At 44.1% G+C, this 13,290-nt stretch overlaps 1 protein-coding gene across 4 annotated transcripts in view; it reads left to right on the top strand.

Annotated features, from left to right (window-relative positions):
* Nucleotides 1-13,290, top strand: part of LOC133357337 (zinc finger protein 385D-like) — a 108,498-nt gene that overhangs the window by 35,435 nt on the left and 59,773 nt on the right. For all 4 annotated transcript variants that reach the window (XM_061575239.1, XM_061575248.1, XM_061575257.1 and 1 more), the window contains exon 2: nucleotides 12,305-12,950. In XM_061575239.1, the coding sequence (XP_061431223.1) occupies nucleotides 12,308-12,950 (643 nt within the window). In that variant the 5' untranslated portion in view covers nucleotides 12,305-12,307. The remainder of the gene's footprint in view (nucleotides 1-12,304; nucleotides 12,951-13,290) is intronic.

Here is a 13,290-nt window from a genome sequence, read left to right as displayed (position 1 = left end):
TCCCCAGTGGCGATGTTTACACACCGCACCAGGTACTCATTTAAGGCTGAGTCGACCTAGGGGAGGCCCAGGACCGGTTCAGATAATCGTCACTGGTGTTAGCCGTGAGCGGGAATCGAACCCGGGTCGCCAGGTTCATAGCGCAGCGCGCTAACCGCTACGCGAATATACACACACGCATGCACACACACACACACGCGTGCACACACACACGCGTGCACATATACTCGTGCACATGCGGACGTCATTGCTTTCGTTAAAAGCGTACGCCTGGCTAACAGTGCAAAGTCGAGAACCGAAAAATCAACAAGTAAATTTCTTCTCTAATTTTGAGGATGAAGGTTATCTTAAATGCTATTATAAAAGTTCATTGCCTCGCTGTTTTTGTGTGGCATTCTGTGGTTGATTGTGTATGTACGCCTCCGCAATGGAATATGTTCTGCTTTGATGTGTTTTGTAATTTAGCTGTCAATCTTTCATGCATTTATTGCATCTCCGTCATACGCTTGCATACATTCTTGGGAATGTGAATACAATTGAATGCGACGGTGGGAATCATTGGGAATTTTGCATTTAAATAATTATGTAAATACACCTCTTCATGTGGAGGCCTCCCCATGCTGTCATGGAGGTTGATTTAACCATACTTGACCACACAGGTTAGTGTGTGTTGGTGAATTGAGCAGCCCAGGACACGTTCAGATATCACTCGACGCTAACGGCTGCCATGGCCAAGAATTGAACTCGGGCCATAGGATTCATAGAACAATGCCCAAACGACAGCACAAACGATCCACCACCGTATTTATTTTATCGTCATGAACTTACGATTAACGAAGGCGTGTCGGTTCGTCGGTGTTGTCTATCGCCGTTTTAAAATGTGTACACATTTAAAAAAAAAAGTTTACTATAAATGACAATGGTAAAAGTTAAAGGGTGAATGCCCTGTAATCGCTTACTCGTGCCACTTCTGGCTGGAATGGCCTCCACTCGAGCGAGCACTGGAGAGCCCCCTCCTATAGAGGGTTTTTTTCGCATTCTATTCCACACTTGTTTGATGTCCTTAGAAAGAAGTTCAGCATACATACACACGTCTCAGAAGGCGTGGGAATGGCCACACTTTGGCCTACCACACATGATCTGCTGCCTGACTAAGTGTGGCGTACCCACGGTGTTGAGATGTCATCTTCCTCACCCGGTACGGAGCAGGTCGGGGTTCCATCCCGACCCAGGCGCCTGTATATTTGTGGTTTGTTTGTTCTCCCCGTGGTCGCGTTGATTTTTCCTCCGGATCTATTTCTCCACATTTAGTAGCACGCATTAAGATCATTTCGATCATTTTGGTGCTATACATGTCAAAATGATGGCCCACTTTGTTGAGCTATCATTTGGGGCGAGGTCACTTCTGAAGAATAAGTTGATACCTCATTGGGCTTTCCCTGGTGGGATGGGGATGATTTAGTTTCATTTGTACGTGTTTTGGTGATTTGTTTAGCTTTCTTGTCCTTTGTACTACTGTCGTGTTTTTGTACGGTTTGTTTTTGTAACGTTCTTACTCGCCCCGACTGGACATCTGTGAAAAGAGCTTCATAGCTCTTCGAATTCCTCCAGTATAAATACACATTCTGATTCTGGTACACCCATTTATACTGCTGGGTGGACAGAGGCGTGATGAGTGGTTGAAGAAATGTACCCATCCTTACTTTGCTGGGGAGATTGATCCGGCGACCTCTGGTTGATAATGCTCGCAGGCAATACATCACATCACACACTCACTTCAACACCCACACGTTGTCACGTGAGTCAATGGCCACAGAGACTTGCTCTGAAGCTTCTCACGAAACTCGAAATTGTGCAGCGATTCCCCGAATAAAAAAAAAATCACCGCTTTGTACATTTGAATCAGTTGTGGAAATGCGTTTGGCTTCCAAGGCATTTGTCGTTGTACCGAGTATTGGCTAGACGCCCTAACGACGCTGCCAAGCCTTTCAGAGGGCATTTTTTTTCTGATTTTAAGTCCGGTAAGGCGCACCGAGTCATAGACCGCCTAAGAGCCCGTGACATAGACGAGCAAATTACGTGGCTCTATCTCCCTAATGGGATGCTGTGTGAGAGATGACACGCTGATGCATCGTCCACTGGCAATCTTCTGACAGGGCGGTGTTGTCCGTATAATGCAGTAGCAGTATGTAAACAAGGTGCTAAGGCTGAGTTATGGCATCGTGTTTTGCGCGTTCAAAAAAAGAGCCGCTTAATGAAACAGCTGTTTTTGATGTTTCACATTTATCACTGTAGCTGTGAAAAATGAGATGACAATTCACCAGGACTCATGAAAGTAAAAAAACGGAAAACACATTTTTGGTCTTAAAAACGTTTTAAATATACATTTCCATTTTTACTGCAGCATGATAACTGGAATTGTGTTTTTTTGTTGCTCCAAATATGTTTTTGTCTTTTGAAATCCCGACCTCCATGGCATTGAGTTCCATTAAACTTCGCTTGGCTTCTTCTTCATATAGAGCCAAACACATTCGTCAATAACACTCTGGCCTTAAGAGAAACATACAGAATAGGCGCTGTTTTTGGCAAATGTTCCTTCTTCATAGCACATAAACAGAGGCCAGAGACAGAGTGGTTAATACGAGATGGAAACTGCACTTTGCGCCATGGGGCCTGGTGAGAATCAATTCTTTTTTATTTTGACCAGTTTTTCAATTAGCGCGTGAATAGTTACGTAATAGAAGCCATCGGGCAACACACAAACCCTTATACAATCAAATGTATTACTAAATAAGCTAATTTATAATTACAGTAACATATAATGTGACTGAAAGATTGCATTGTGGGAAAACGAGGCACAATCTTTTAAGCGATGCATTCAGGGTTGGATCTGCTGCAGTGAGGGCCTCGGGCTGTGCTTGAGAAGGCAAGTAGTGCCTGTGCAAAACATTCCTCCCTGAGTCATCCAGACAGAGAATATGGAACAAGTATAAGCACTCACTACAATTAGTCTTAGTGTTTACTCCCCCCGAATGTTTATGCCGATTGTGCTATTGGCGCCACCACGTCATGAGAAGCGGAGTCAATTTGGGTGTCTTACAGAGCAGGGCAACCCTTTGTGTTATAACACGGGCAACGGAAATTGATATCAAAGAGCTACCTTTGAGATCCCTTTAAATGACCTCAGGTCCGCGCAGTATGAGGTAGCACTTACCCACCTGCCCTGCCACAGAGAGTAATGCAGTCACGTGATCAATATAGTGCCTGTGCAAAACATTCCTCGCCTTCACTCAATTCTCAGACGCGGAATTTATCCAAGTTAAGTGTAAATTCCCATAGAATGTGATGGTTAAGAGCATCAACTCACGACCCTTAAGAAACCTGGTTTAATCACAGGTGGTTGAACCCCTGTATTCGAATATAAGACACGGCGGTGCCAGCTCAGCACCCTGACCTCTGAGTCACCTGGACACTTCCGCCGCTATGAGACTTGAAGACCGGGAAGATGGGAATGAGATTCAACGTTTCTCACCGGAATCTCAGGTCACCACAATCTCCCAATTCCCACTGCGATGAATTATAGCCCTGTGATGAATAAGCATGCCATTATCCTGGAGGGGGGTCTTTAATACCAAGGTCCCATATGCTGCCATAGGGGATGCATGGGGTCTCACAACACCCTTTACAGGAAGCGGGTCAACACGCAGTCACATCGTGACCGAATTTTTCTTGCAGAGGTGCAATCGTGCCCTTTACCACATCCTGTTAAGAAAGATTAATGAAGCCACCTCGGACAAGATGCGGCAGTGTAAATTCACAATGCGCTGCATACAAAAAGCGTGCGTCTCCTGCGTAGGCTTTACACTTTCCTGGCTCATTACGGAGCTGTGCGTGTGTACACCCGGCGCATTCCTAACGCGCGTCGTTTTATATACACACGCACATTGTTTTTTTTCTTCATCTTAACACGTAGGCTTTCGCGACCAATGTTATCTAAAATATTATCCAAAGTGTTTTGTCTTGGGAGTGACGCGGCTTTGGTGAAATAAATTTTGTTGCATGATTGGTGGCATTTTTAATATCGTCTGTGATCCCAGGGGTGTGGGGTGGCCCGCTTGATTCTAGATTTGAAGTTTTCGTGACTGCAAGGATTCATAGTCTTTGGGTTTTTTCTGGTAAAGTCACGTAGGTAAAACAATCATTAAAATAAATTAAATCACGACGTTTGAGGCGCAACACAAGCGTCCTTCTTCAGGTGGGGACAACTTAGCGAAAGCAACACCGCTTAAATGTGAAGAAGGACGCTTGTGGTTGCGCCCGAAACGTCGTGATTTAATTTATTTAATATTTTTTTACATACGTAACTTTACCGAAAAAAACAAAGAGTATAGGTGGCCCGCTTGCTTTAAGATGTTGTTGGTTTGTCGTTTTTATAATTTTCATTGTAATAAAGTGTAAACGTACGTATGTTTCAACTTCTTTCGCACCGTACGTAGCCAACCGTGCTAATCGGAGGTGCCTGGGGAAGGACAACAAACTAAACACAAAAAAACATTTCTGAAGAAATGAGTTTTCGATCTGGATTTAAAGGTGCAAAGCTTCAGTGGCTTCCTAATATCGGAAGGAAAGAACGTTCCAGACGACCGATACAGTGACTGTCTTTGTTCGATGGCTTAGCCAAAGGCCGCTACGATCGTGACCGGAGTTTGCGTGATGGTGTATGCTTCCTCGACGAGAGAAATACATATACTTGATACGTGCAATATATATTTTAAAATATATATAAATTAGCAGATACAATTATTTCTAGCCATGTATTTTGACAGACGAGTCATAGCATTATAGGATTACAGTCTAAAAGCATTCTCCGAGGAAGAGATGTGTTTTTAAGCCATGTCTGTATTTTCGTATTGCTACCTTCCAAAAAACGGGGTGGGGGTGGCGGGGGTTAAGAGACCCCTAAGCTTCAACTACGTGAAGGCTTTTTGAAGCATGCTATTAAAAACCGAACTGTCAGATTATGCACATTATATCATAGGATGCAGCACGGTCGGTTTAGAGAAAATATGTAAGAGTTTTAATATAATCCGTAATAACGCCTGTATAGAGTCAGATTTGCAGCACTCGTCCGCTTTCGATCGGCACTGCTGAAGGCCTTGTAGGCCTAAGCGTGTAAGACAAGACAGAAAATGCATTGGCATTAAGTATCAATGTGTTGCTTTCAAGATACCGGGGCTTTTATGAAGCAAAGTCTCACACCAATGTCTTAATTTTTTCTTCTTCTATATTGCAATACGTTGAGTAAGGACCCAAAACTCCTGAGCAGTCATGCTAGCTTCTGCTCTCAATGCTTCTCATCGGCCAGTTTGCTCTCCGTGATTTACCCTACACATGTGCGAGCTAATACCCACAGGTGCTCATGCTGAATGCTGTGTTCCCACCACCACCACCGCTCAAAAAGTGAGCCGTCCCAGATTTTGCCACCCAGGTGAGCGGGCTCAGCCTGGATTCCTCCCCACATTCAGACTTCGTCTATCGCGCAAACTCCCCCGGTCATCTTCTTGGTTCTTTCGGTAAAGTCACGTAGAAGGGAAGTAATAAAATAATAAAAATAAAACATAATAAAATAATTCTCACGACGTTTCGGCCACAACGCAAGCAAAGCAAGCAGCCGTTCTTAGGTGAAGAACAGGTCTGTCGGAAAGACAGTCATTCAGACGTCATTCAAACGCTGTCTTTCCGACAGACCTGTTCTTCACCTGAGGACGGCTGCTTGCTTTGTGGCCGAAACGTCGTGAGAATTTTTTTATTATGTTTAATTTTTATTATTTTATTATTTCCCTTCTACGTGACTTTACCGAAAAAAACAATAAGATGAATCCCCGCAGTCACGAAAGCTTTAAATCGAGATTGAAAACAGTCATTTTTTTTAGAACTGATTTTGTCCGTTAGGTTTTTTGCCCTTCCCCCGCGCCTCCGATTAGCACGGTTGGCTACGTACGGTGTGAAAGAAGTCCCACGTGCGTACCTGACATATTGGACCAATCCAGCAGCGACCAGGCTGTGTAGCCCGTGGCTCGCTTTGTGCAGGGGAGCTGCACGCTGCCCGCTTAAACAGCCCTCGGAAAAGGGCCGTAATGATGTCACACGGAGCGGAATATTTTAAATGACAATCACAGTATGTTTAATTTGTGGGAAAACGTAATCTAAATCGACAACTGCCCCCCGTGTGGTATAATGGTTCACGCCCTGGACTTTGCGATATCCCCGGCGTGGCAGTCGAAGCATTCGGCGAATTTCTTCTTCAAACCCTCGACCCCCACACCTTGCCTGTGTCCACTCAGCGGAATAAATGGGTTACACCCCATACTCTTTGGTTCTTTCGGTAAAGTCACGTAGGTATAAAATAAAATAAATCACGACGTTTCGATTGCAACACAAGCAATCGTCATCAGATGGGAAAACCACAGGAAGAAATAGTTTTTTTTTATGCTGAAGTGCTGTGGTTTTCCCAGCTGATGATGATTGCTCGTGTTGCAATCGAAACGTCGTGATTTAATTTATTTTATTCTATACCTACGTGACTTTACCGAAAGAACCAAAGAGTATGGATCCCTGCAGTCATGCCAACTTCAAATCTAGATTGGGTTACACCTCAATCGATCGGCAAGTCACGCGTGGTGGGGTAAAGTGTGGGTACGGTTAACCTCTTCCAAGACATCTGGCGAGCATGGAGGAGTAGGTTAAATATCTCTCGGGAGGGGCTCTCTGGAGCTCCCTCGGGTGGAGGCCCTTCCGTCAACGTTTTTGATTGCACCTAAACCATCCGTGTGTTGGGGGCTGAGCAACAAAGTGATGGGGCCAAGACCTTGAAGTTGTATGGCTCTCTAAGCGTTCAGACAATACATTAATATCCAGTGGCCATGGAAACGCAGCAGCATGAGCTAGCTGATTCGCTTGGTTTGTCAAGGTCGCAAGTGATAATGTTTGTGGGAGAGAAAATAGAACATATTTTCGGAAGTAGCTGCTGTACGCCATGCGCAGTACGTAATGTTTAAACAAAGTGTCTGACATTCTGCCCAGTTTCACAATACACTGGGTTTGAGATGACATTGCGGCTGGTGAAATGAGGTTATAGGGTGGCATCCACAGCACACAGGGTGTGCTGAAACCTATCAACGTTTTTTTTTGCAATGAAATAATAAAATAAACCCCCTTGATAATAGGGCCACAAGGTGAATAGCGCCTTTCAAAAAAACTCACCGATATAATAACCTTCATCAAGAAGATGTAGGTGTGTGATATTTTTAAAGAGCTCAGCATACACTTTTTTGTTGTTTTTGCAAATGTCCCCACTAGTAAGGGGATAAAAATTGAACAGTTCTCTGCTCCAGATCATCTTCTTGGTTCTTTCGGTAAAGTCACGTAGAAGGGAAATAATACAATAATATTTTAGTATTTGATGTTTTATTTTTATTATTTTATTATTTCTCTTCTACGTGACTTTACCGAAAGAACCAATAAGATGAATCCCTGCAGTCACAAAAGCTTTAAATCGAAATGCTCCCGATCAGTTTACTCATTCGAGAGGTTTTTTTTTTATTTTTCCATCGAGTCAAGCAAAGTTGTGACATTGGCCACGCATCTCCAAAGCAGGGCAAGGTGGACTGTTCCTGGCACGCCACCACGTAGCGGGCGCTGCCAAAGTGAGCTCATTGGATCCACGCCGTAATGTATCACAGTTCATTAAACCGCTTTCGATTGGCCACGTCAGTACCTACTCGTTCTACTTTTGGATCGGAAACGAATGTTTAAAGTCAGAGTACAGTCTCATGTGTCACGGAGTATACAGAGTCCCTGCTATAAATATGACGGCAGTGATAATGACTGTCTGTTTGTGTTTTAATTGAATAGTCTAATGATTTAGATTTATTTTTATTCATCACACATTGTCTATTGACTGACAGATGAAGGCCTTCCCTAGCTGTCACCATCCCTCAGAGTCCTTTGATGGTATCTCATTGCTTCATCTCTGTGGTGGTCATCCCCTTGTAAGTGTAGTTTCGTCTGTGCGTGCGGGTGGCGTGCGTCGCACACACAGTCAGCTGGAGACGAGGTGGTCGCAGGAGGCACCGCTCTGCCCTCTTTATTCGTTGTTGTTGCCGAGCTCACACCACCACTTGGGCCCCCTCTCTCTCTCTCACACACGACCCCGCTGCCGCACGACCCATCCCAGACACGACCCTGTCCGCGTTGCACCGAAGGCATCGACCGGGACAGCCAACCGCTGTCTGGCCACGCAATGATCGGGCGAAGGTGGCAGCGACGAGGGCGGCGACGACGACAACGATGACGAGTCCAATCCCAGAACCGGCAGCCTGGAGCTCTCACTCTCAGCTGCTTTTATTCCCCTCGGCGCGGCTTGGCTCCGCCCTAGCCGCGCCTCCCTTCTCGAACCCTCTAGAGGGTTCCAGGGGCTTCCACACGAAGTCTATCATGACCCTTGTCCCAGTTCCTCCGCCCTGCTGGCACGCCCGCGTATATGCTCAGCGGCGTGTGCGCTAAGTGCCCACCTGCAGTTGCTGCTGCTGTCCAACAGTCAGCGCTATGTCACTACATATGTATGTATCCCTCATAATCAACGTTTTTGGGTTTAGATCGCGTTATTTATAAATGTGTCGTAACCCTCCACCACCCGACATGGCCAATCAGTAAAAAAGTGTCACGTTGACAAAAGACAAATAGTTCACTGTTTGTAAATGTTGTGGTTTCACGCTTCAACACACCAGTGGGCTAAAGCAGTGAACTGTTTGTCTTTTGTCAACGTGACACTTTTTTACTGATTGGCCGTGTCGGGTGGTGGAGGGTTACGACACATTTATAAATAACGCGATTTAAACCCAAAAACGTTGATTATGAATTGTTTACTTTTCTTGTACTTTGCACACCTATCGTGGTTTGTACTGTTTGTTGTAACGTTCTTACCCGCCCTTGCTGGACCTCTGTGAAAAAGAGCTTCATAGTTCATCAGATTCCTCCAGGATAAATACACATTCTGATTCTGGATCACATAGCATGAGCGGCAGTGTGGACTGATTGAAAACTTTCTTCTGAACCCCATTTTGCATCATCCAGTTCAGTTTTTTTTAAGTGCATAACCACGATATTGTCTGGCCCTTTATTATTACTTTTTAAATCTGGATCTTCCTTCCATTAATTGCCCGAGACAATCATAGTCTCCTGTATTTTAAGCAGTGTCCCTTATATATATAATATACATAAATGTTGCAGGCAGCTTCTCCAGAACGCATTGTGTTTGCAAAGTCTGTGGTCATACACAGTTCCTCATTCATATTCATGGAAATAATATTTTTCCGTATTCAAGTTGATGGGTGTGAGTGGGTCAGGGGGAAGGTCATTCTGCTAAACCTTAAGCTAACGATGATTGGCAGTGCAATGACAGCATGGGACTCGCTGTGCCCTCTTTCGAGCTGGGCTCTCAACTTTTGCATTGTCTGCCCAGCAACCTCTGGCATTGCGACATTGAATTTGAATAAACGTAGTGTGAAGGATGCCAAGTTGAACTGTCAGCGCTGTATGAAGGTATTTTATGCAGTGTTTTTGTTATAAAAATTCCATTTCAATATATATTTACTGGCGTATTTCTTATTCTAATGCATACAATGTGACTAATCTTGCACTGACCAGCGTGGCGAAGTATGGTCAAACAAAATACACAATGTGAGAATGATATTCAGTGACGTGTTACTCAGAACTGCATTTGGTTAGACACCTCGAAGCAGGACCCTCATGAAACACAATCTTCAGACGTAGTCAGGCATTCCTGAAGAAATGGTATTACAGATAAATAAAGAATTTAGATGCTGATTATTGATCCAAATATATATTATATATATATATAATTTTGATTTAAAGCTTTCGTGACTGCAGGGATTCATCTTCTTGGTTTTTTCGGTAAAGTCACGTAGAATGGAAATAATAAAATAATAAAAACAAAACAGAATAAAATAATTCTCACGACGTTTCGGCCACAACGCAAGCAGCCGTCATTCAGACTCTGTCTTCTCGACAGACCTATTCTTCACCTGAGGACGGCTGCTTGCGTTGTGGCCGAAACGTCGTGAGAATTATTTTATTATGTTTTATTTTTATTATTTTATTATTTCCATTCTACGTGACTTTACCGAAAGAACCAAGAAGATATATATAATTGTCACAAAGCATCAAAGTGTCAAATTGATTGCGAGCGTTTCCCCGAGAAATTTTTCTCTTGACATCGTTTCGGCAGGAGGGCCACAGCGGAGGAATGTGCGCTAACTCACGACATGCATCGGTCGCAGACACGAAAAACCAATTGCAAGAGGTTATCAGGTTTGCCCGACCAAAGTGACTCTGTGAAATGAGGGCAGAGACTTTTGTTAAGCCGAGAGCTCTTGCAAGGGAATGTGGCCGAAATCAGCGTGTACTTTGAGGGCGTTAAGAAAGGTGTCCCAGACACTGTTGTTATTGTTGTTTATTTTTATTTTTTTATCACCTTGCACCTGCGTTTAAGGGCAAACCATTACCTTGTGATCGTAGGCCAGACCTCATCAGACACTTCAATGGACTCGTGTGATGGCATCATCAGGAATTCTTTTTTACAGGTCAAACTGTCCCAGCTAACAAAAGACACGAATGACCCAGGGCCTCCTGAACCCTCCCTATTTATCTCGAAATGAATTCATTGGCGACAGTGACATTTCACCTGGGAGACCACATTGTACGAAGGAAGATTGAGGTTGGAATTGCATAGGAGGGGTGGCATTGAGTTACGGTGGCAAGGTCTGATGCAAAGTGGCCCTTTGAGATGTAGTACCTTCAGTTTATTGCTGCTCACAGCTTGCGAATTACAGAATGGGACACAGCCTGGATACCAGTGCTGCCAGTATGATTTGTAGTAGTCCAATGTTGTTATTTACTCATTGTTACGTGTTTAACGGTTAGCACGGTTGGCTACGCACGGTGCGAGAGAAGTTTATGAAAGAAGTTCAACATATTCTTGGTTCTTTCGGTAAAGAAAGAACCAAGAATATGAATCCATGCAGTCGCGAAAGCTTTAAATCAAAATTTAAGTTCAACACACACACACACACCTCCGATTAGCACGGTTCGCTATGTACAGTGCGAAAGAAGTTCAACATACATACGTCTCCGATTATCACGGTTGGCTATGTACTGTGCGAATAAATACGTTTAACATAGAGACATGATCACTGCAAACAAAACAATTATCTAGATTTTTTGATGTTCATTAATTTTTCTAATATCTTCAAGTTTTCTTCATCACTTTAACAACGAATACCCATCCAATGTTAATGCTGCAGCTGGTGTCCATTTAAGCAGCAAAATAACGGCTGGCAGAACAATATGTGACGATGGTTATGTCTGTGAATTGCAAATGATAAATGTGGTCGTTTTCAATAAGCAGAGTGAGCTGATTTATGTGGCAGTGTGGTTAATTGAAAGAAAAAAAATCACTGCGATGGTTTAATTACGTTTTCATTAATTAAGCCGGGGATATTTTAATCGTGTTCTTTACCTTTTTTTTTAAAGACGAGAAGTAGGACAAAGGAAAAAAAAATCACGCAGTTTTTAATGTCATGGTTTCAACAAACATTAGGAAAGTGATTTCGCCAAGTCCCATCGGGGGAGAAAAGGAAGGATAGGTTATGTTGACTTTTGGGAGGGATGCCAAGTTTCAGCACCATGGACAGAGGCAGAGCGCCGGGATCTTGGCATAAAAAAAACAGCCTCAGCGTGTGACAGCAAGCATTGTTATGCATTGATGCAGTGCCACAATATAATCCTCCACTCGCAAGGATAATGACGAACAGAATTTTGGCCCTTGCACTATCCTTTTGGAGGATTTCTGCATTTTCATACTAAATCCGCATTCAAAGGAATATTTATTGCCAATGAACTGCACAAATAACTTGTCGTCTGTTTTTGCATTCTATGTACGTATTAATACAGTTTATTAAAATGGATGAACAAGCGCCGAGTAACAGAAGCCACGTGTTGTTTTGCAGCTGTTTGTTCGTATATTTAATGTGTACCCTAATTGTATTTTTTTTCAGCATTTCAAACAAAGGTGCAATGTTTATTTCATGAATCGCTGACGTGTGCTCGCTAAAGTAGAGCACACGTAATCTGTGCACGGTTTACATTTATTTGTTAAAGTTGTTTTGGACCTGATTATATTTGTTCTTGTTCTCGATCTTTGCTTCCTATTATTCCCCCTAAGGTTATGAAAAGGCCACCGAGTCCAATGAGGAACGTATACGGAGATCCTTCTGCTTGGAGCAATGGATTTCTCTCGCGGGAAATCCCTGCAAACCGCGCCATCGTTCCCCCGTCAACCTCAGAATACTGGGATGCTGCAGGGGGACCTGACAAGCCCCCAGACCCCATGCTGTACACTGGGAACGCACTCCCGGAGATGCAAGGGCCCTGGGCGCGCAGTGACTCTCGCTCCGTCAAGCTGGCAGGTAACCTAGCAGATCCCGTGACCGCCCCGGCTGAAACGTGGGACACTGCTCCTCCGGCCCAGCATCTCTCTGCGAGTGGCGTGGTGCCCGCCTCTGGCTGCTGGAGCAACGGCGCTGAGCCATTGCCAGCGATGGCACAAAACGAGTTTGGGCTGCCCATGATTTGGGACGTCGGCCGAGACTTGCCGAGAGAATGCCCGCAGCGTGCCGAGGCACCCGAGGAAGGACTGCATGGGCCTCAAGATGTCGATGGTCACCGGGCGGCCAAGAAGTCCGGCGTTACGTTCTGTGAAATCTGTAACATCCAGCTCAACTCGCGAGCGCAAACTCAGATCCACTACAACGGGAAGTCGCACCGCAAACGGATACGGCAGCTGGCTAAAGGCTGGCTGGTCTGCACAGGTACTGTATGCCTTTTCTTTATTTCGATATTAAATTCTAAATATTTTTTTTTCCGACAATTCCATTGGAAAACATACTCCCAAGCAATGTGTACATATTTAGTCAAGTATGATTGTGTTGAGTGTTTGCCTTGCAAGCAGGAGAATGTGAGAATGTTTTGCCAAATGTGTGGCTTTTCAGTTTGAACGTCACCAATGCTGGGTTAGGTAAACCACTGGCTCAAATTTCCACAAGGCAATATTTGGCATGTACACATCACGCCGCACTATGTGAATGACGTCATGCTATATATATATATATAAGAGGGTATCTGTGATATGATATTTTCAAGGTTAATATT

Source organism: Lethenteron reissneri, chromosome 7 (assembly GCF_015708825.2).
Source record: "Lethenteron reissneri isolate LAM-NWPU_2019-01 chromosome 7, ASM1570882v1, whole genome shotgun sequence".
In the NCBI taxonomy this organism is placed as follows: Eukaryota; Metazoa; Chordata; class Hyperoartia; order Petromyzontiformes; family Petromyzontidae; genus Lethenteron; species Lethenteron reissneri.
The sequence above is the reverse complement of the archived record's forward strand: the minus strand, read 5'-3'. Positions and strand labels throughout refer to the sequence as shown.